This window comes from Numenius arquata, chromosome 8 (assembly GCF_964106895.1).
Source record: "Numenius arquata chromosome 8, bNumArq3.hap1.1, whole genome shotgun sequence".
Taxonomy (NCBI): Eukaryota; Metazoa; Chordata; class Aves; order Charadriiformes; family Scolopacidae; genus Numenius; species Numenius arquata.
This window is the reverse complement of record NC_133583.1, coordinates 26,903,557-26,927,434: the sequence shown is the minus strand read 5'-3', so window position 1 is coordinate 26,927,434 and position 23,878 is coordinate 26,903,557. Positions and strand designations below refer to the sequence as shown.

Sequence of the window (23,878 nt, the reverse complement as noted above, 5' to 3'; positions counted from 1 at the left end):
AGGACTAATCCAGCTACAGCAGTTTACGGGCTTTTTTGTTTTCCACGTTCTTTGATGCTATATTTGTGCCAGAAGAATAAATAATAAATACACACAATGGCATCAAACATTTCTTCCGGGCCTCCAGCCTATTTCTGCCTATCCTTGTAAAGCCATTATAAAGACATTTCTCTGCCAGCCTCTTATTTTGCAGACTATCCTGTCATCTAATGCTGCACCTGGGGTCCCGTTTATCCGCTCTCTCTGAAAAGAGCAGTTAATAAAAGAAAGTTCCCGTGGGTAGCCCCGAGAGCAGCTTCCCCGGCCACGGCGATGCTCACACCCAGCCCACCAGATTCCCCCCTCTCTCCTCTTCCTCCTCTCCTTCTTCCTCCCATCTTCACATCACCAAAGGCTTGGGCAACTTCCTTGGCCCTGTCGTAAGGAAAACGTGGGACAGTTTTTCCCTGCAGCAACCCGAAACAACACATCAGCAAATCTGTTAGTGTGTGAAGCACCTCAGCTCCGGTATGGAGGAACTTGCCGGGGTTAGTCTCTATAATCCCTGCTGATCAAAGGAAGAGCTCCTCCGAGCCCGTTACAAGCACCCAGTTTTTGATTTTGCTGGAAATACAGCAGCTCGGGAGAGATTTAAGGACAAATTTGTCTTTTTATCTGCTCTGAACTCCAGGGCTCCTTCTAGGCAGCCACGGACACCTCGAGCAGCCACTTCTCACCCTCTGCCCCGTCGGAGGCAGCTCCCACTCCCAGCAGGACCTTGGCCAAACGCTCCTCCACCTCTTCGAAATCCTCCTCCTCCCCGCAGAGGGAGGGTTCGCTGGAAATTAAAAGGGGGGGGGGGGGGGGGAAGCTAAACGAAGGTTGCAGTAATAAGTAGTCACGGGCAAAACTTTGCTAGCCAGCCACGCAGTGAATCACGTCTCCTTCCAGCCCATCCCCTTCACGGCGTTGATAGGACGCCTCCTGAGACCTGTTAGTTAATATTTAGGAGAGCTCTTAAACCCCGGTGCCAGCATGGGCTGTGTCCAGGTTTGGGCCCCTCGCCCCAGGAGAGGCATTGAGGTGTAGGGCTCAAGGCAAGCGCTTTGGCTGGATGTGAAATGAATTTTTTTTAGGGGTGGGGGGTGGGGGGTGGATTTTGGGTTCACAGAAGAATGCAGGGGAACGTGTTCGATGCAAGCTGATTTTTCACACCACCTAATTTTGCCGTTCTGCCGCCAAGTGGAAAATGCGGTGTTACTTGGCTGCTGTGATACCCGCTCTCCCATCAGCGGTGCAGGAAATAACGTGGAGACACCCTGCCAGGGAGAAGCCCTGGGTATGGACACCAAACCCGCCGTCTGCTGTAGCTGTTTCAGTGGAGAGCAGGAAGAAATCCCTTCCCGGATACCCCAATTATGGGTTGCAGAGCAGAGAAGAGGCAACAGGGAGCTGAAATTTAGCAAGTTTGGGGTGGGTTTTTTTTTTTTCCTTTCCCCTTTGTCCTCTAAATATATATCTTCAGCACAGATCACCGTGTAAAACAGTACCATAAAACAAAACAGGGCTCTTTTCTGATAGAAACAGCGCCGCTTTCTTCAGGGACAGATGACTGTAACCCACAGCCTTAGTCCTTCCTCGTACGAGGCACTGATAAATCTGCGAGATTAATTGTTGAGGGGAGATTAGCACCCACCGTTCAGCATCAAGCTCTGAGCATTAAACTAATTACTAGGTTCCAGCGCTGCACGGCTTCCCAGCAGGAAGGCACTGCCCTATAAATCATCATACACGAGCGGCATTTAGCCAGAGAGGTTAAAAAAACTCCGGCTTTGTGCTGGGAATGCTCCCACCATTGGGGCTGGTTTCCTTTTCTGTTCCAAGGACAAAGCCCGTTTTACCCCCTTGCGGTGGGAAAGCTTGGAAGGAAACCCTGTCCCCTCTGCCCCGCCACCCTTAGGGCAGCCACCCGGAGGGATTCTGGTGTGGAAAATCTTCAAGACGTTTGAAGCGGGGAAGGTGTGCAGGCTGAAGCCCCTGAAAATTCCCAAGCCTGGAGGGGGATCCCAGAGACTCACCGTCACTCCAGCTCAGCTCGTCTGCTTTGCAATGGCCGTAAAATAGCCATTTCTTTTACAAACGCCCGGAGCCGCCGCAGCTTCCCCGCCGCTGTGGGGTATCGGGCACATCCTGGCTGCCCACCGCCACCCAAAGGCTCCAGAGCCACGGGCATTTCGTGGGCTTTTACCCAGCAGAGAGGGTTTTACAGAGAGGAGAAGGGCAGGGGGCTGCAAGGATTTTGTTCTCTCGCCTTTACGTGCTTCCAGCCTCCTCCCCGGCACCGCGGCAGAGCGCTTCCCCTGCAGAGCATGGAGCCGTGCGGCTGATGTCCCCCTTCTGTGACTCCCTCTGGTCCCCTCCCCGGCAGGCAGCGTTGCCTGTGCCTTGCATGGCCTGGGAGCCCCCAGCGAGGGGGTCCCGCACCCAGCCCTCTGGCTCGATGCTGGCAGGACACAGGACCCCTCCAAGCATCCTGCCCTTGGAGGGATGCTGCTGGAGGCTCTCCGTCTCTCAGGGATGCCATCTTCTTGAATTAGAAGTGACTGGGACAGACAGAGTGCCGTTTTCTCACCTTCTATTGCAGCTGGAATAGGTCAGGACTTATTTTGAGACCATTTAACACATGCTTTTTGGCTTTCCCGTCCTTGCTTGGAAGAATCAGGCCAGCTACCCACCATGTTTGTCTTGCTCAGCTCAGGAGCCCTTCAGAGCTCCCCAAGAACAGCTTTGCTAGAACAAAGCAAATTTGGGAAATGCCTTGCCCGTCAGTGTCGTCCCTCTTGCAGGCTGAGTTCTGTGTTGTCGGGTGGTGGGTTTTTCCCACCTCTATGGTGAGGGAAGCGCTATTTCCTCCAGGAACGTAGGGCTGTAGGAACTCTTACCACGGTGGTAGCCCAAGGTCTTAGTCTGTGCATTATCCAGTCCCTGGATTGCCAGATAGTCAGTAGCCCAAGCAAACAGGGATTATTATTGTATGTGCGTTGCAGGAGGGGAAAAGAAGTTTGTACCCACGTGAGGGCTAGCAGGTTTTATTTGCTCAGCTGCAGCATCTTACAGAACGGGTAGGAATAAAAGCGGTACCAAACAGAAACCAATTGGCCTGCTTTAGAGCCGTAATAATCTCTAATATCGGTCCTGCTCAATGTCTCCCCAGATAGGAAGCAGCAGACAGAAAGCACAGCAGTAACGAGGTTTCAGGACAGAGACCTGAGACCGAGTACCAGCTGCACAGTAGTTGTTTGGCCAAGACAGTCAGAGGTGGTGGGACCGTCTTGGCTCCAGAAGGGTATGAGAACCAGGGCTTTGCTAATTGCCAGGCAGCCAGCACAACCTCGGGAGCAGGGATCTGGCCGTCGGGTTATGTTTTCCGCAGAAAACAGTCTCTCTGCCCGCAGACAGACAGCCAGCAGCCCTTCGGCGCTGTACTCGAGTCAACCAGCCTTTCTGCGGGCTCTTTTGCACGAGCAGGGGCAGAAGGCGGCCAGCGTGATGCTGTGGAGAGCCAACCATCTCTGACTTAATTTGCTAGGCTTAGCTTTGCTGCGTGATGCCGGTCGCTGGAGAGCACTACGCTGAGCTTTGCATTGGCGTAAATCCCTCTTTCCCAGACCGCTGGGATCTGTGTCAGGAGCTTTCCAGACCCACCGTTGACTAAGGAGGGCAGACAAAAGGGATGGAGTTCGGGTGCCCACCTCGTGGCGTTCTCCAAAGGATAGATTTGGATAAAATACGCTCTCACTAGAGAGTTATTGGACTAGCTCAGAGCCTTCCAGGGTCTCTCAGATGGCATGCCCAGCAAGCCAAATGCCAAGCAGGGGCGGGAGGCCTCGGTTAGATGTTCTGAAGGTGGATGGAAGAGTGGAGGAGGAAGGGAGAAGGTTGTCTCTGCTGCTACGCACAGCAGCTGCTCCATGCCAGACAGATTTCCACGTATTCGGAGGTCAGCTCTGAAACACAGATGTGTGAGAAGGAGAGGGCGAGCGAGGGGGAGAGTCATACGAGTAGCTATTTATTCAGCGTCTACAAAAACTCCCGTGGACTTGGAGCTGGGCCCTGGATGTCTCTGGAAGAGGCGTATTCACCAGCTCTGCTTTGTTCCCAGAACCCATTCAGGCTGCAAAAGCTGTGAAAATAACTGGCTTTTGCTGTGATGCAGCCACGCTTCAGCTGTGAAGCAGGGTGCAGGTTCCCGAGATGCTCAAGGAGGAGGAGGAGGTTTTCAGCTTATGAGCCGTGTTCTGCCCCCAAGTTACGGGACCCGGTGTCTCGCTGAAGTAGCAGAGGCACGTACCTGAGGTCAGGATCTGGGTCCTCCAAGAAGGTCCGCCTCCACAGGGACGTCCTTTGTGGATGCTGGATGCTTTCAAGACATCATTTTCCCCCCAGGTTCCTGGCTGGTAATGGCCCCTACCCTTTTCAGCTGTGGAGTAGGTTACACGAGGTTGGCTTGCTGGTACCTAGTGCTGTGCCTCTGGTTTGCCCCGTGCCGCCAGCAAAATGCAGTGCTTGACTTTCCCCCCACCCCGTGGATGTTCTGAGATGCTCTGAGATGCAGCTTTGGGTACAACCAGCCACCAAAGGGAATTGTCCCAGTGTTAACCTTCGAGATAGGCTGAGTGACAAGTATATGATTAATCGGAGCAAATAACCAGCAAAAAAATGATATTTACTGGGATTCAGTCCACCAAAAGGGAAGCACGGTGCAGTTTGACACGCTGGGTCAGCTCTCCTGTGGGTGTCAGTCAGTGCAGCTCTATAGCAGATTTGTACCACATAGTTCATATGAGGCTTTGCCTTTCCCTTAAACTCTCTCCTTCCAGAAAACTAATCCTTTCTGAAGAAAAAAAAGAAAAAAAAACGAACAAAAAAAGTCCCTTAACATCCAGGCAACTTCAAAGGATCAGAGCCAGGATTTACCCTGGTACCTTCATGGGCACAGATCGTGGCTGGTGGTGAGGAACGAACCGTTAGGGGTGATCTGTGTCTGCATGATGAAGAATAACTAGCTTGCAGAGACGGAGATGACCGGCAGTGGTGTCAGGCTGCTAGGAAGAGCCCCTCTCCCTACCAGGGAGGTAACAGATTAATTGGGCTGCCTGGCTGTTGCAAGCAAAGTCACAAGTTTGCTTGCTGAGCGCCGCCTGCGTGCTTGGTGACAGTGACATATGGGAGACAATTAAATAGCCGCGGTTGTGTCCAGGGTAAGTGAGAGAACAGATCCCCTTGTGAGCTGGATTTACACCGCGTGGCTGGTGCGAAGGTAGACACACGGCCCAGGGTTGGGAAGGAGACTCGCTGACGTCCTGCCTGGTCTACAACCTTCTCCTTCATATCTCCCTCTGGATGTCATTTTGCTGTAAAATCCCACCCTGCGCCAGCCCTGCAGAGCCCTCTCCGTTCCCCGGCTGGTGCGGGGCTTTGTTCTTTAATAAAGGGTTATTTGGTCCTTATAGCTTGGAGGCTAAAGCCTGAATCTTTAGTTGAAGCACCCCGGGGTTTCTGAGCCCAGCTGTTACCCCAAGCCCAGCTCCAGTTCTCCTGCTGTAGGTGGACATGTTCAGGGGTGACACAGAGCTGAACAAATCCCCCTCTCGATACCCAACAACCCAAAGGCAAGCTGTGGGGCTAGGGTTTGACCCGCTACGGAAAATTCTGGCCATTGGGAAGCGGCAGCGGGATGCAGGGGAAAGCTGCGGGGATGGGGTGGGATGCTCCTGCTGGGTGAGAACCAACCTGAAGGAGACCGGTCCAACCCCTTGCCCCCCTCCCAGCCAACTTGTGCCGAGGGGACGGGAGACAGAGAAGCTGGCAGCAGCAAGAGAAGAATCCCTGCACCATTCTGTGGCTCCTTCCAGCAATCCCAGGGGCAGAGCGCTGCTTATTTTTAGCTCCCGAGGCAGCTGAAATACCACCGTGATATTCATTAACGAAAACCCCGTCGGATGGGAACTGCAAGGTGGGGGGAGGTGGGGTAAGGGGCGGGAGGGGGGGGCTGGTTGGTCTGTTTTGTTTTGCTTTATTTAATTGCTGGCTTGGGTAGAAAGGCAGAGCATGGCAGGAGGCTCGGCTCCTCTCACCTCGGGGGAAAATCGGGAGCGCCAGACCCGGGGGAGGCGGGAAGGGAAAAAGTCAATCAGGCAGTATTTAAAAACCTACCTGCTGGGCCCAGGGGGGGCTGGAGATTTTAATGTCATTCCCAGCTTGAGATGCAGCCTGGAGAGTGAGAAAAGAAAGGGGTATCTGCTCTTCTTGGAGCCTTAATTGCTCGTTAAATTATCTAACAAATGCCTGAACTCCTGGATGGCCCCATGCTCCTTGACAGAGGGCCTTCATCCTTGGCAGGGGGAGGAGTATTTTTAAAAATACTCGCTTCACCTACTTTTTCTGGGTCTATAAAGATGAGGGTTCAGTGGTTCACTCTGCAAAATAAAACTAAGTCTGGGATATTTTTATGACCGTTCACCGGGAGCAGTAAACTTTCCTACAAGCCCCTCGAGCCTCTGTCACCTCTGGGCTGCCCTGCCCTGCGGGAGGACAACCTCTCCCGTCCCCAAAAGGGACCCCCGGTGACTGCAGAGGAGCATCTTCCTGCAGAGGAAGAGGAGGCTGAGGGGAGACCTCATCACTCTCTACAACTACTTGAAAGGACACTGTAGAGAGGTTGGTGCTGGTCTCTTCGCACAGGTAACTAATGACAGAACGAGAGGGAATGGCTTCAAGCTCCAACAGGGTAGGTTTAGACTGAACATTAGGAAAGAATTTTTCACAGAAAGAGTGGTCGGGCGTTGGAACAGGCTGCCCAGGGAGGTGGTTGAGTCACCATCCCTGGATGTGTTTAAGAGATGTTTAGATGTGGTGTTGGGGGATATGGTGTAGGGGAGAACTTTGTAGTGTAGGGTAGATGGTTGGACTCGATCATCCCAAGGGTCTCTTCCAACCTGGACGATTCTATGATTCTATCTACCACAGCAATCCCCTGCCCTACGAGCTCAGTCCCGCTTCTGGCCCAAGCAGACCCGATAACCACGGCCAGAGATGCCTGTCCCTGGTCACTCCCATTCTGCCCCATCATCGCTCTTCGTCTGTGTCTTCTGCTCAAAGCCTCCCGCCTTGGGGCTTAAATCCCATAAATCCCTGGAGGGCTTCAAATGTGCTTCGCCATCACAGATGGGCAGATCTGTGACTTACTCCTATTGTCATCCCCCACCCAGTAGTCAGGATAACGTAGGGAAGACCTCCCTCCTACCTGACTAAAAGCATGGGAAGCTTTTTCTGCACCACGCATGCACAGATAATGGGCCCACACCGGACCTCAGCCCCGAGCGGGCTGGCCGTTAGCAGGTTTTGTGTCATTTAGAGTCCGTGAAAAGAGGGGAATTACAGCTCCAGTAGGGCAGGCAAACCATACTGATGATTTATGAATATTCACTGAGCTCACGAAGCTCTCCGGGGCAGAAAACAAGCTTTTGAAATTAACTGAACTCTTCAAGGTTCTTCGTTTGTCTTGGTTTTGAGATGTGAGTCACCAATACTATTTCTCAGAAATGAGCAGAGGCTGCACAGAGGGCTGGGGGGACTCCTGGGCACTAAAATATGAAGTATTCTGTAAGAAAGACTTTATGTTCATAAAGTCTTCAAAGCATAGAAACTCCACCCCATTAAGTTTTATGGGATGGTGTCTCCATACGGCAGTGAGATTTCTGCAGTTTGTAAAGATGGGATGTTCAGGGCACTTGAGGCTTCCTCTGAGCCTTGAAATCTGCAGCAGCTTCAGTCTCCAGTGCCAGCAGTTTGGTGTCCTGCAACTTTTCAAGAATTTCAGTGTTCAAAAAAATGCCATGATCCCCTCTGCTCCGCTCTGGGGAGACCCCCCTGCAGTGCTGCCTCCAGCTCTGGGGCCACCCAACAGCAGAAGGACATGGACCTGTTGGAGCAGGGCCAGAGGAGGCCACGGAGATGCTGGGAGGGCTGGAGCCCCTCTGCTGTGAGGACAGGCTGAGAGAGTTGGGGGGGTTCAGCCTGGAGAAGAGAAGGCTCCGGGGAGACCTTAGAGCCCCTTCCAGTCCCTCAAGGGGCTCCAGGAAAGCTGGGGAGGGACTCTGGATGAGGGAGGGGAGCCATAGGAGGAGGGGGAAGGGTTTGACACTGAAAGAGGGGAGATGGAGATGAGATGTGGGGAAGAACTTCTTTGCTGTGAGGGTGGTGAGAGCCTGGCCCAGGTTGCCCAGAGAAGCTGTGGCTGCCCCATCCCTGGAGGGGTTCAAGGCCAGGTTGGATGGGGGGGCTTGGAGCAACGTGGTCTGTTGGGAGGTGTCCCTGTCCAGGGCAGGGGGTGGCACTGGATGGACTTTAAGTTCTCTTCCATCCCAAACCATTCCATGGTTCTATGAATTCTCCTGGCATTGTTTGCTCGCTGGCTGGTGGAAAGCACAACCTCTTCAGGTTCCTGATTCACAAATGAGTGAGGCACTGGCCACTGTGGGCTATTCCAAGGCTGTCTAGATGTTCCCATCCTAAATCTGAGACATCCTCCGGACCTGAGTTGTGTCCGAACGCTATCCTCCGGGAAAAGCTGCAGTTCCAGAGAATCACATTTTTCTCACCAAGAAAGAATAAAAAAAAGGTTCCGTGGGAAAAGGGCCAGCTGGCCCTGCCCTCGCTGCCATCCTCCTGAACCGCAGGAGATTCCTCTCCCTCCGAGTCACAAAGCGCGACAGCCGGCCAAGGTGGGCTGTGTTAGCAGGAATTAACCCCTGTGGCAGGGGCTCGGAGCAAAGAACAAGAATTCAGGAAAAGCAATAAACCATCATCTGAAAAAAAATAGTTAAAAAAAAATTGTTTCTGGAACCTTTCTGCAGTGCTTTCTGATACAAACCGCCCTGGCTTCAGCCAGGTTACGCTCTCAGTTAAAACGGGTACCGTTGCAGGATAGGCATCACTTTGCTAACGATTTAAAACGTATTTGTACGTGTATGGATGTTCCCAAGAAGCTCCACATACGGGCAGTGCTGCCTGGTTTGTGTGCCGAGCAGAAATATGTGTTGACGTGAGGCAAATTGCACAAATAAATAACCTCTCCCCGTGCGGCTTCCTTGCTCCATCCTCCTTTTTGCCCTTTCTGCTGGATCGTCCGCTGCGGATCCTAAAGCCCCGTTCCCAAGAAACGCAGCCTCTTGGCTCCTGACGGTTTGGTGAGCTGTTTCCGAAAGCTCTGGCTCCCGATTCTGCCATGAGCGTCTGTGTGACCTCTTGTTTCTCTGCTCCGCAGGCTGATGCCAAGATGGTCTGCGATGTCGTAAGTCGGATGGAGGACACAGAGCCCTTCTCTCCAGAGCTGCTGTCAGCTATGATGAGACTCTGGGCAGACTCCGGGATCCAAGAATGCTTCAACCGTTCCCGGGAATATCAACTTAACGACTCGGCCCAATAGTGAGTATCCCCGTCCCATCGTCTTTTGTGTTAAGAAGTTGCATTTGGGCTTGTTAAAGTTCTATCTAAAGTTACTGACCTCATAGCAGTGGATCTGAACATGGTTCTGCTTAAAGGCTGGGGTGCACCTTGTCTCACAGGCTGCTGCCAGGCAGAAAGGATCAGGCAGGACATTTGTGTCCCCTCTGGGGAGAGTGGGGGGTCAGGTCCGTCACCTCGGGGCCAGGTTCCCAAACTGCTCCCAACAGTAGGTTTCTACAAAGAGGGATCTAGTGAGCAGAGGCAGCCCAACCCCTGGAGGTGGCTGGTGGCTTCCTCGTTGGTCTGATAGATGACAGAAGGGTGTGAGGAACCGGCTCGTAGAGCTCTTGGGTTGGCGTTTCTGACAGTCCTGCGCTGTACTGACAAGCGGCTGGATTGCAGCCAAGGGTAAAGGGCCGCTTTGCTTCTACAGCAGAGTTGTGTTATTCTCATAATACGGTCGGTGGCATCTCTGCCATTAGGGACCACATCCAGGGGTTGGTTTTTTTTGGTGGTGGTTGTCTGAATCCACGGCTTTGGTTCATCCCGTCATAAGGACAGGACATTTACCCGTCAACAGCTGCTCTGGCTCTGAAGAAACATCGAGTCCTTCCCCAGTTTCGGTTTAGACCCATTCCTAATCCCTCCATTTAATTGGATAATCCACCCAATCTGTTTCCCTCCACCTAGGTAAGGAGGCTAAAGCTTTTCATCCCATAGTTTCTATGCTATTGCAGTCAGGCAGAATGTCCCCTTGGACAGCAGTGAGTGCCCCCTTGGGCAGTAGTGACTAAAACATGGTTGAGTAGGAGCCTAAGGAACAAGCAAGCACAGAGTGTTCCTTTTCCCAGTTTATACCCTTGGACCTTCCCGTAGTCGGGGAAGTAGAGGCTTCCCCAGATGGTGACAGGGGATGCTACGTCCATGCTTTTGGCTTTCACGATATCCCGAGTCAACAAGTTCTCCAGCTGACTCACGCACTTCTGGAGCTGTTATTGCCTGTTTGGGTTGTCTGGCATCTCTGCTTGGAGTTTTCCTGGATATCTATCAAAACACAGACCCGAGCCACCGGCGTGGCTGGTGGTTTTGTTCCGTGTGGTGGGCCTGCTCATCCCCAGCCCGCTCCAGCTCCTCCATCCAAGCTGGCAGGGCAGGTTGGGGACCGCGGGATTATTTCTGCTCTTGCGGTGCCGCAGCAGAAGGCGAGTGATGACACATCACTTGGCACGGACTGAAAACCGAACGGGAAGCCTGCAGATGTGCGGTTGGTGTCACAGCGTCCTACCCAACCATTTCTCACCACGAGCGACTACAGCTCAGTGATGATCCTGACATTATGCTGCCTTTTAATCACTACTAGGAGGACATCCGCGTCTCATCTATATTTGTTTGCCTGTAATACCAAAATCAGCCTTCTCTTGCCAGCGATTTCTTTTTTTCTTTTCTTTTTTCTTTTCTTTTCTTTTTTTTTTTCTTTTAACAAAAGAAGGGTCTGATGGCAAAAGCGTACCTTTAGAGAGATATAAATTATATGAAACGCAGTCCTAATTGCATTACATCCTTGTGGAAAAATTCTTCAATTGTTTTAGAGCCAATTACCTTGAGGAAAGTATTTTGATTTTCCTTCCATGCAAGATAGCAGTTGAAAATAATAAGCGTAGCCCCCTCAATGCGACCGGCTGCTGGGCGATTCATCAGCCAGAGCTCTGAAACCATGAGCGGTTTCTAGGCGTCAGCTGAAGAGGCTCTGTGCCCTGGTATTCACAGCAATATCAACGTGTGGTTGCAGCCCGGAAAAAAAAATGAATTTCGGTGGCTTTGACAAAATCTCTTGCATCCGGAGGAGGATGCGAGATGCTGCTCGGGCTGTGGGATGGGCTGTGCTGCCTCTCTCCTTGGCCATGCTGTGAGTCGTGCTGGGGCTGGACACTTGGTTCCTCTGGGCTAGGTCAGATGGCCAAAATGAAGATGACAAAGTCCTTGGCGTTTAGGGACCTGCTGCCGTTTGGGAGCCTCTGGTGGCTCCGTCGCCAGGAGCAGAGATGCTGTCACAGGGGAGGGCACTGTAGCACGTCCTGCTGCACCTCAAGGCCCTGGTGCCATCGCACCAGATGGTGATGCAAGTGAGAGCTCAGTTGGCACTTATTCACACCCAGTGGACACCCAGTGAAAAGAGGCATATTTTTCATTTAATCCTTCAATGCTTTGGGGTTGTTTTCTTCTGCATGAGCGAAAGATTTGAGGCAGTTTTCTATTTTTTCCCTCCTCTGGGAAAGGACTTATCTTTATTGACACTGATATTGGATTTAAAACACTAGCAACTACAAAATGTGTTTTTGTTAGGGTGGAGAAAAATAAATTCCAGACAAGAACTGAATCTGAAGTTCCCCAAAGTTTGAAATTCAGACAGTGATGGGCAGTGAACTGTGCTACCATCTCTCCTATTTCAGGCTTCTCTTGCTGTTAAGCCGTAGGGACTGGTGCTCTGCTGGCAGGAGGGAGCTTCTCTGCAGGAGTCAGAGACTGCAATCCATGGCACGTGTCGCAAAGCCCCAAGGCACCGTGCGACCAGGTCCTTATGTGGCCAGCAGAGGTGGGACCTTCAGGAGTGCTTCTGGGGCACTTCCCCTAGCCCGGAGAAGCCACCCCTGAATGGTTTTTCAGAAGCCCCCCTCCGCTGCCTGGCTATTTCTAAGGAACCACCACCACTTGGGCTTCTCCCAGTCAGTGCTGCCGTTGTCCTGCGTGGCTCTTCCAGTGCTTTGCCTTCAGCTTTTTTGAATGGCTCAAACAAGAGGCCTTCTGTTAGGGCCCCTGGGAGACCAAGTCCCAGGCTAATCAACAGCCTGCGAGAGCTAGCAGCATGGCTCTTATTAATCTATTGTTAATCCCACCGAAAATAGATTTAATATTTTCTATTAGCCTAAACAAGAAGCGCGTAACAGCTCTTCTCTCCCACCAGAGATGGGCAGGAGCGCATCGCTTTCTCCTCTCCCATGCGTGCCTGCCTGATGGTGTGGGCTTCCCTGCACAGCTTTGCTTCTTTTGGCTCTGAAGTCAGCCTGTCCTTAGCAAGGATTTCATAGCTACCGCAAAGGAACAGTAGAAAACAGCACTTTTCCCAAGGAAAAAAACATGACCGAGGAAGAGGGGAGGTACTTTAAGGGGCCTCCTGTGTTTTGGACAGCAAAAAGGAAAACAGTAAGGACAGCAAGAAAAGGGAGGAGAGTAAGATGGAGCAGTTGGTTTCATCTGTTTTCATTACTCCATTTTTCCATCGTTCCTTAAGGCAAATTTACGGGTGGATTGAGTTCCACATTCCTAATCTCCTGATTATGTTTTTATTCCTACTTTGTCTCCTCTTCCTTTCTTGTCTCCGTGCCTAGGAGCTAAATCTACCTCTGATCATCAAAGAGTCTGGGCACTGCTGATGTCTTTTTCTTCTCCAGCCGGTTTCTGTCTGTGGAAGCACATCTGTGACCCACATTTTGCTTTCAAAATCAGCAGAATAGAGGTTTCCAGCTGGTTTCCTTAATCTCCTACTTTTGTTGAGATTTTAAAAGTGTCTCGTGTTTCCTAGCCTCGAGTTCCTGACTAGCCTGGTCAGTGGAGTCCAGCGCACAGGGCAAGTTTGATCTTAACCTCCCGGGGATGGATGGGGAAGTGCTTTGAACGGCCCCCAAATTTCACCGGGGGAAGGGGGGGAATGGAGCAGACGGAGCATCCGCACGAGCACCGCGTGTCTATCCAAACAGGCACAGGCCCTGCAAGATGTGTAGGCAGAGGCAGCTTGCAAGTACACAGAGACAAAAAAGCCAGAATCCTTTCTCAAGTTATTCTCCTCCTGCTTCCAAGTACACTGAAAGATCATTTGATAACGCCAGGGCTGTGAAACGACCGAGAAAATGTAAAATATTTTAGGCCTGCATTCAACCCATCCATCTTCACACGTATCAGAGGTGTCGGGGGTAGGAAGCTTGTTGCCTTTGGCTTTCTCCATAGGGAGCGAAGGGAGGGAGAGGTGCCTCCGGAGAGGGATTCAGACCTCACTGCGCAGTGGAGAAACAGAGATGCAATTGTGTCTGCTGCTCTGCCACAGCTGACATCTCAGAGGTCTGTGCCAAATACCCAGCCCAAGCTGGACCACGCTTTGGTCGCTCCGTCGTCAAGAACTCCTCTGGCAGGGACTTATAGAAAAGCAGCACCAAACTCAGAGTAAAATACCGCGGTGCCTTCCTTCTCACCCTGTCTCACGGGGGACTGGTTTCTGATCTCTTTTCCTTGCAAAGGAATTGTCTTTGCATGATGGTTTCACCTTCCCTGCTGATACTCACTGCGTCCCGACTGCCAACACACACTTTGCATCGAGAGAACAGTCAGGAAAGTAGAGCCAGATGTTGTTGTGATGTGGTGAACGGCTTCCAGACCGAGCCCTGACAAGGCAGCATTGGAACGGGCTGCACAGAGGGGCTGTGAAATCTCCGTCCTTGGCAATACTCAGCACTGAGGCACCTGAGCTGACTTTCAAATGGAATTTGACTTTGAAGTTGGCCCTGCTTTGAACAAGGGGATGGTCCCAATGAACTCCAGAGGTTTAATCCAAACCGGGACTTAGGGGTTTGCCATTCGGTTTTTTTCCCCCCTCGCTCTTTCTCTCGTGACGCTGGGTTTAAAAGGCAGAAGGGGTCTTTAGGGTTGGCTGCAGGCTCCCGTTCCAAGCCAAGCAGGAGCATGCAGCGCTAGGGTGATGCCAACATCCCACAAGCCCCATCATCTCAACAGCAAAGCCAGCAAGGCAAATGTTTAGATGATGGTTCTTGCGGGACGTGGGCATTATGCATGGCTGTCAGGACATGGTCTGTTTTAATGAGCTGCAATTGTTGCTGGCTCTCTCCAACTGAAGAAAGAAAAATTATAGGTCAAGGTTTCGCATTAATATTCCCATCAGGTGTGTAGGTTCCATTTTCTCACCACAGCTTTTGCATTAGAATATGGTTTTCTGCGCGCCCATCTAACTCGTGCCTGTCACTTGCACTCCCTTGCATTTAATTGGATGGAGGAGCAGCATAAATGGAACAATCCAATTAATTGGGGTGACCTGCGTTGTGCTGTTTATTGAACAACCCACCTTTGTGTCTTGGAGCCCAAGCACCAATAGAGCAGAAAGGGAAAAATACATCACAAGCGGAGACGTAGCTACATTTGTCTGAATTTATGGTTTAATTTGCCCCTGTAAGTAAATATGCCCACCAGCTTTGAATAATTAAGTTCCCCCTGCGATAAGCGAAACAAAGCAGCTCATAAAGGCCAGACTGGGTGACTGGAATCGCCAGCCTTGCTCTCTTCCCACAAATGAGATGCAAATAGGTTTTCCGGGAGGAGCAGCTCTGCCACGTCTGCTGGTACCGGGTCTGGATGGGGCTGTGTCTGGTCAGTGTGAGGTGGGGGGGACGGGGACGGGCTGAGCATCAGCCTGCTGGAGCCTGGCAGGGCTTGGCAGAGCTCTCAGGCTTCGTTGTTACCCTCATAAATTAAGGAATCGCTCTCGTTCTATGGCTACAGCGAGGGCTGTGTGCGAGCTGGAGGAAGGGGACAACAGGAAAGACGTTGTCTTTGTAATCAGCATCTCATCCCCAGTCTTCACCCACCTGGAGACCTGGTGCAATCTCTCCAGGGCCTGCCTCTGTTGGCCCAAAGCAGGGCGCAGACCATGTCGCGGCACCGTGAAGGTGGGTGTTAAGCAATGCCCACCTTCCTGTTCCACCAAACGCTGCCGGGAGAGCGTGAGGACTGAGCTTCCTCACCAGAAAACTCACTCACAAGCAGGGGGAGCCAAGGTCTGCAGCCCCATCATAAGACATTGCCACTTCTTGTCATGCCCACCCCTCTTGTGTCCTCTCAGACACCAGGGCAGAGGAGAGCTCCGCCAGACCCCTCTCTCCTCGGGGACAGCCTGGAACCCGGGCTTAATCCCAGAAGTCCCCTTAGCCCAGAAGCTTAGTCCCAGAGCCAGGCTCTTCCTTTCACCCTTTCCAAGCCACACATGCAAGTCATCAGGGAAAGGGGGAACTGTCTCAAAAAGGCATTTCCTGGCTGGAGCTTGTGCGAGCTCTAAATGAAATGAAGAAGGAAAAGCAGGAGGTCCTGTACCTTGTGAACACCTGGTTTCTGAAGGACTATATCCCCTCTTAGTCTGTGTGAAGGTATCTGGGATGCCATCACCCCCCCCCACGTAAGTTCTTCCCTGAAGAGGAGAAGCTACAGAGCTGGGCTTTAAAGCGGAGCTTGTGGCAGCCCCCAGCGACGTGGGGACATCCAGGAAGGCATCCACCAGGTGAACCAGAGCTCCGACGCTTTGATCGCTGCCTTTCCATCTGAAACGGCAAACTCTGCAGCCAGCTCCTCTGAAAGCTCAGCATCTCTCGAGATATGGCTCTTGCAGGCAAAAACTGGTGGGATGGTGTTGTCACTTCCCCCCTCCTAATCCTCCTTTACCCTCCCGAAAAATCTCTCTAAGGTCTATCTGAAGAGACCCAGGAGATGACACTGCAAGGAGGAGCAGAGAAGTTACATCGTTAATTCATTCTTTGGGGACAAAGTACCCACTACCTCCCTGCCATTTGTCATTGCCGTGTCCCGTCTTTGGCCTGGGGGATTAGTAAAATCTTGACGTCTCGACTAAATAAACTGCTATTTAATGGCCCAGGATACCAATCAGGGCTGTCTCACTTTTTGGCAAAGCTCCCACCTGAGAGGGTAGGAGCCGGGCAGCAGGTCACCCTGCCTGGAGGAGGGGACACTGCCAGAATTTGGGAACAACTTCCTCTTTTAATACGATGAGGAGCAGCCAGCACCACCGATAAACACAGCAGAGGGCACTCACCCCCAGGGAAACCTGCTGAACCTCAGTCTTGAACCCCGGGTAATGTGTTCTCCTCACCGGCTGACGGTCCCAACAGGCATTTCTTTCTGCCTTGTGAAGGGCTGGGGGTGACAGAGTCGGTGCAGAAAGACCTGAGTATTTTTCGGCTGAGTATTTGTGTATTTTTAGGCTGAAACCTCCTTATGAAACCAGCTTGGAGCTGGCAGGTTGCCACCAAGGCTTGGGGTTGGGGTTTGGGGATGGGGTTTTTTTGGGGGGGATGTGTGTGTGTCTGTGTGCCGTTGAATTTGTTCCTTTCACTGCTCCCCCCAATCTCCCGCCAGCTCTGCCTTTCGGCAGGCAGCGCTCGCTCCCTGCACAGCTCGCCCGTCACCGTGGTCTCCTGCCTTTCGCCCCAACCTCCTTCCCACACCAGGGGACATATGCGGCTCCTCCTGTCTCCTGCCGAGATGGATAATTCCTGCTTCCTGCCAGCTAGCCAGCATCCCGCTCGTGGGTCACCAGGGGCTGGTAGCCCCCGTCCCCCCGCAGCCCACGTGGCCGGGTTGGGGACCTCCGTTTGCTCTCAGCCCCGCGGGTCTGCAGCCCGTCTGCAGGCAGAGCTGTCAGGGACCACCCTGCCGCGCTCTTCCTCACCCCGCCGCCTTCAGGTCTGGCACCGTCTGCGACTCCAGGAAGCGATACGTCTTTTCCTGACGTATTTGCCACCCATTTGAAATCCTTAAATGGCAAAGAATGGCAGGAACGTGGGAATTTCTTGGTAGCCAGGCTGCGGCACGGAGCAAGCCGTCTCCCACGTGGGTGGGCAGACAGCGGTGGCATCGGCGTGATGGGGAGCTGCTCCCCTCCAGGGTCCTGTCCCAGAAAGCAGATTATCTCCATGCTCTCAGGATGCTGTTACCTCTCTTTCCCCCTCCATCACGTTTTCACGACTACCAGCCTTTTAGGTTTTCCCATCGTGATGCTCCCTCCCCTCCCCGGACCACAGAGGGGAGCAATTCCTCCATCGGTCACCCCATCCTTGGTCCTGCCCCTGCTCAGGGGGTGCCTGTGGCGAGGCGGAGCGACTCAACAGGCCCCACGGCACAAGAGAGCTTGAAAATCATTGGAGTGGCCACTCGAGCTGTGGGGCCGCTGCCATTCCATTCCCCCCACCCTCTCCCGGGGTCCAGCCCGTGCACACACACCCCCTTCTAGAAGAGGGGGAGCAGCGCAGCATCCCCACGCTCAGGTGTTTAAGGTTAGGAGTTAAATCCCAAACCAATCATGAGCTTAGCTAAAAAGCCCCCGTTTTTCAATATATATTAAGACAGCCATTGGAAAATTGCTTTTATCTGCTGCTTCCTAAGCCCTCTGGCTTATACTTTAAAGCCTTTTGTCTGTGAACAGGAGAGCTGGAAAGTCCTTTCTTATTTCCTTAAGCAAATAGTCCATCTCATATCCAGCCTTGAGGGGGTGAGGCTTTAAGAGAGAACAAAAGTGAAGGAAAGAAAAAGGAATGCAGCAAACACTGTCACACTTGCCATAAAATCACAGGGCTGGGCAATGATGGGGATAAAGCACCCAGAGCTGTGGCCGTGAAGGGAGGGTGGCACGGCCCCCAGTAGGAAGGCAGAGCTCCCCGGGGACCCCTGAGAGCCCCTGGTGCCCATCAGTCAAGGGGTGGGAGCTCCTTGTCACGGTTTCCTGATGGGGACAATAAACACGCTCCGGTTGATGAGAGGCCAGTGCCCACAGTGGCAAGAGCACCTGGAGAGCAGCTCTGAGGAGAAAGACCTGGGAGTCCTGGTGGACAATAGGATGACCATGAGCCAACAATGTGCCCTTGTGGCCAAGAAGGCCAATGGCATCCTGGGGTGCACCAGGAAGAGTGTGGCCAGCAGGTCGAGAGAGGTCATCCTGCCCCTCTGCTCTGCAACTGCTGGAGAGGGTACAGCAGAGGGCTACAAGATGATGAGGGGCCTGGAGCATCTCCCATACGAGGAGAGGCTGAGGGACTTGGGTCTTTTTAGTCTGGAGAAGAGAAGGCTGAGGGGCGATCTGATCAATGCCTATAAATACTTAAAGGGAGGGTGTCAAGAGGATGGGGCCAGTCTTTTTTCAGTGGTGCCCAGGGACAGGACAAGAGGAAATGGGCACAAACTTGAATATAAGAAGTTCCACCTAAACATGAGGAGGAACTTCTTTCCTGTGAGGGTGGCAGAGCCGTGGAAGAGGCTGCCCAGGGAGGTGGTGGAGTCTCCTTCTCTGGAGACATTCCAAACCCGCCTGGACACGTTCCTGTGGGACCTGCTCTGGGTGGACCTGCTTTGGCAGGGGGTTGGACTGGATGATCTCCAGAGGTCCCTTCCAACCCCATATCATTCTGTGATTCCGTGAGAGTGGTGAAGGCGGGTGGGCAGAGCACGGCCGGAGGGTGCCCGGGTGACCCCACGGGAGCAGAGTCCTAGCACTCGGCTGAGACAGTTCCGCCGAAATTGGGATTCTCCCGGTGGAGCCCCGGGCACTGATCATTTCACAGACTAATTGATATAATAGCTCTAATTAGCCCTGTAGCAAACACCACTCGGTTTCTTGCTTATCCAGGCCAAGCGCTGAGCCAATATTCAACCCCCAGCCATTGATTTCCTACCGCTTTTTAGGTGGGAAAGCGGGAAACACAGGGTTTCTTTCTCCGTGTAGAAGACGGGGCCGGGGCTTGGCATCACGGGTTTGGGCACGGCCGGTGCCCGGTGTACGTGGGGCATCTCGGAGGAGAGGTGGCACCGGGGGGTGTTTGGCGGCAGGGAGCACGGTGGGGAGGGCTGTGAATAATTGGGGGTTCGTTAGCAGAAGAGGTAGGCTTAGGCAGGCTGGAGAAGGGGCTGGTACCCCCCCCGGGAAGGGGCTGGTACCTGGCTTTTTCCCAGTGCACACGCTGATGGGACGCTCGTTGGTTTGGGCAGGGAAGGGAAGGCAGCCGAAGGTAACGCTGCCGCTTTGCTGCCTGGATGCCGCTCTCCGGGCGTGATGCCAGCCAGCACGGTGAGCCAGGTACCCTTTAGGCAGATTCTTGACATTTTCCTATTATTATCTTTTTTTCTTTTCTTTTTTTTTTCCTCCCCCCCCCCGAAACAGAACTAGCACTGGGCCTGTATCAGTTCATTCACCCGTACCTTTTACACTGCCTGTTAGATAGAGTAAAAGCAACACTGAGACTGTATAGAAGCTATTATTCCACCTTCTCCAGATCTGTTCCTCGCCTTCAGACTGCTGGCATGACATACACACCCACAACTACTATTTTGCTGGCCCCCCCATGAGAAAACCCTCCCATTTCCGCTGGATTTCAGCGGAGTGAACACCCCCCTCCTTGTGCCAAAATTCTCAGGCTTACACCTTCCCCGCCTCCTGTGCATCTAAAGCATCCAAGCGCTTGAGTACCTGGAGAAGGCACCTCCTCCAAGGTTCCCGGGGATCTCTTCTGGGGCTGAATTTATTGGGTGGGGGGAAGAGGGGGAAAGAGGAGAAATGGTGCTTAGCCTGGATTTTTGGCAGCGCCTTCTCCGTGCTGGTGGGAGGGGAGGAAAGAGGTAGAGGGGAGAGAGAGAAACCAGGCACAAGCCGCACCGTGGAGCCACGCCAAGGAAGTGTCAGCTCGGGTTTTGGCGGTGGGTCCAAGCCTTGCTGGGGATTTATGAAGCTCTTTCCCTTCCTGTAACTCCGTCCCTGCTGGGTCACATTGAGCAGACGGTTTGCTGGGAAGCACCGGCATGGAAAAGACATTCAGTGCTCCAAAATGTAATGCCCTGAGAGCAGTCACTGCAGCTCTGGGGCTCTGACAGCACTTTTAACCGCATAAATCAGCATCTCCCAATCCCTCAGAATTGCTCTTGGTGCGTAAGGTTTGACGATAGCATAAGAACCATTTCCAAATCCACGTTCGGGAAAATACCAGCCAGTGCATCCTACCGAGCAGCCTTAATGTCAGTTTAAGCATTTTCAGTTAAAAAGGCTCCACGGTCTTGCAATCCCCAATGTGAGAAATACTGCACCAGGGAGCATGCTGAACAGTGAGGCCAAATCTGCGACAGGCAGGAATGGGAGAAAGAAGGAGAAAGAGGAGGCTGAGACAAGCTGCTGAGAGCTGGGAATTGGTCACGGAGTCCAGGCAAAAACCTTTACTCAAATTAAACCGATGTTGGAAGCAGGAACTTTGCATTAAAGAAATCCCCAGAGGAGTATCTCATTGAACAATAATATGTAAACAAAGAAATGATGGAAATAGAGAAGCTACAAATAAAGTCAGGAAAAAAAAAGGCTACACGTTTCTACCCAGGGGCTCAACAACCTGTGTCCTGCCCAGGGAGGAGGCAAGAGCCTCTTACCCACCCACCATGAGGAGCTGCATCTCGTGATCCAGAATCTCAACCGGGTCCCACCTGCACGCAGCAGTGGCAGTGCCAGTCCTGAAGGTGACAAGAGAGCAGCTTTCAGCCCAGGATGCCTTGGCCGTACCTCTGGGCAACCTCTTCCCACCCACGGCTGCTCTCTGGGCAGGGCTGGGTGCGTTCCCCACTTCCCTGTGCTTCCCACCACCAGTGGAGCTTCCTCTGAAGTGGAGCACACAGGGCAGGGCAGCGGGGCTTGGTCCTGCTGGGCTCGTTCAGACACCTGCGACCACTATGGGAGACTTCAGATCATCTGCTTAAAGTAGTTGGTAGGAAATGGAAAAACGTGCTAAATGAGCAGAGGTCACCCCCACGACCTGTTTGTCTCACCAGGGGTTTCTCTGGCTTGGGTGCAGGCACCCATCCGAGTGTCTGAAAGGGTTGCCTGGTCCGGTCCATTTATCCCAATCTCTGTCTTCCCTGGCCCCAGCACAGAAGTACCACGGGAGGGTGGTAGGTTCTGCTTGGACCCTGCTAGCTCTGCCTGATGCGTCTGCTTTTCACCAGCCTGAGGAGAAATCTGGGTGTAGGGTTAGCACCGGTGCCCTGTCTGAAGTCCCAGCGAAGACCGTCGCAGAGTGGGACTCCCTGGCTCGTCAGGGCATCTCGTGGCGACCGTGGGGAGCAAGCACCGTCGCTCCATGGGAGGGGAGGGCTCCTATATGGCCATATAGCCCCCATCAACAGCGAAAACCTGAAGAGAAATTGGACAAAACCCAGTAATCTGCCTTTAAACGTGCCACCTTGCGTCCCCTGCCACGCGTTCCCGTACCTCGGTGGTTTTTACACAGTCCCCCGGCTGCTCCCTTTGGTGGCACGTCACGCTGGTTCCTTCCTCGTCACGCCGAGCCCGGACACCCTGCGGCACACGGGAGATGATCCTAGGGAACACTGGCTGCCCACTCCCTCCACACTGCTCATCCTCCTTCTTTTTCCTCACTACTGCCTTAAATCTCATCAGTCCAATCCTCAGCCCTGGGGAGAAGTGGGTCATGCAGCGAGCGTGCGAAGAAGACCCAAGGTGGACAGCATATATGGGGGCACAAAGGCAAGGCTTAGCGTGGGCAACGGTGCAGCTATCACCCAGACCCATCCTGCAGCCTTCCTCGCAGGGACATCTCGGCACAGGAAGGACATGGACCTGTTGGAGTGGGGCCAGAGAAGGCCACAGAGATGCTGGGCGGGCTGGAGCCCCTCTGCTGTGAGGACAGGCTGAGAGAGTTGGGGGGGTTCAGCCTGGAGAAGAGAAGGCTCCGGGGAGACCTTAGAGCCCCTTCCAGTCCCTCAAGGGGCTCCAGGAAAGCTGGGGAGGGACTCTGGATCAGGGAGGGGAGCCACAGGAGGAGGGGGAAGGGTTTGACACTGAAAGAGGGGAGATGGAGATGAGATGTGGGGAAGAAATTCTTTGCTGTGAGGGTGGTGAGAGCCTGGCCCAGGTTGCCCAGAGAAGCTGTGGCTGCCCCATCCCTGGAGGGGTTCAAGGCCAGGTTGGATGGGTCTTGGAGCAACGTGGTCTGTTGGGAGGTGTCCCTGCCCAGGGCAGGGGGTGGGACTGGATGGTCTTTAAGGTCCCTTCCAACCCAAACCATTCCACGATTCTATGACATAAGGGACCACTCCTGGGATTTAAGGGGTTATTTTTATTTTCACTTCACAGTGGGAGCCAAAAAGCTCTTTATTTTGAGAAGCTTCAAACATTGATTGGATACGGCTGATCCTTCCATCAGCTGGTGCAGTGCCACCAGATGAATAAGTCTTGCATGCATCTGTAATTACTGCTTAGCTTGTGTTTAAATGCAGTGTCATTGACCTGCAAAACTCATCAGAATCCATATAGGAATGCATGAAATTATATTGGATGGAGCAGAAAAGTACGTGACAACATCCATTTTCAGCCTTCTTTGTTCACCCCCCCCAAAAAAAAAAAAAAAGGCATTTATTTACCTCTATTCAAATTATTGGGTTAACTTAGGATTTAATCATCAATTGTAACGCCGCTGTAGAGGCTGCTCTTTGTGTAGGGAATCTATTTCTTTCTTAGGCCAGCAAATTTCTACCAGCCTTACAGAATCTGCCCCTACATGGGCAAAATCCCTATGGAAGGATATTGCTTAAGGGTTATAAAACTCAGTATGGAAAGGCCTTGTGGTTAAAGCTCCTGACTTCGATTTAGGGACCACAAAACTGACTTCCATCCCCCTAATACTTACATTCCTCCTAAAGCAAGTGTGATTAATACCGTTTCCCTGCTCCAGTGGGAGGTTGGGCGGACACATCAATCACGCTGGTGCTCCAGCAGCAGAGAGCGCGGGAACGCGGGCTGGGCAGGGGCGATGCTCGTGCTAACCAGCCATCTGCTCGAGATGCTCTCCTCCTCTTCGGCGGCCAAGGGGAAGCTCAGCAAAAAGCATTTATTGGCAATAAAGCCCGCCCTGTCTGGTAGAACTCCTGATGTTTTCCAGACCTAACGCTGCTCTGGGCCGGCTCCATCCTCCCACTGGAAATGAAGAGCTCCTGGGTGGGTTCAAACCTCTCCCACCAAGCAGGCTGGGATTCCTGGTCCGCCCCCCTGGCTTACTGCAGCACCTTGGCCCGCGGCTCGCTCCCAAGAGACATGGTCACTGGCAGGTCCACAGGCAGACAGCAGAGGCTGTCTTTCTCGTTATAAAGCCGGTTTCTGGCAGGGGCATGTCCCCAGGGCAGAGGGGAAAGTCTCTGCACAACCTCAAGTGCAGAGACAGTAGCTGTTCCCAGCCCTCGTGGAGGAACACACCTTGGTGGTGGTGGTGGTGTCCTCAGCTCATCTCCCACACCAGCTCTGCAGCCGGGCGGTCCCCTATGGAGTATCCCAAGCTGATTTTATCACGCACACTTCCCTGATGCATCTTCAGCTGAACAGAGGGCTCAACCCACCCCTGCTGAGTCCTGGGAGCCGTTTGGTGGGCTGCAGGAGCCTAACCTTCCAGGCGTGGTTGTCTGGAGACACTGCGGCTACAGACCTCTCTGAGGATGCTCATCCCCGCAAGAGAGGGAGAACGGAAAAGTAGGTGGTCGGCAGGATACCTCACCAGCCCAG

At 53.0% G+C, this 23,878-nt stretch overlaps 1 protein-coding gene across 4 annotated transcripts in view; it reads left to right on the top strand.

Annotated features, from left to right (window-relative positions):
• GNAO1 (G protein subunit alpha o1) overlaps positions 1-23,878 on the top strand; it is a 146,918-nt gene that overhangs the window by 98,675 nt on the left and 24,365 nt on the right. For 2 of the 4 annotated variants that reach the window (XM_074152094.1, XM_074152093.1), the window contains one exon: positions 9,372-9,468. In XM_074152094.1, coding sequence (XP_074008195.1) covers positions 9,372-9,468 — 97 coding nt within the window. Of the gene's footprint in view, positions 1-9,307; positions 9,469-23,878 lie in introns of all 4 variants that reach the window. The other 2 variants (XM_074152092.1, XM_074152091.1) reach the window with 2 other exon arrangements.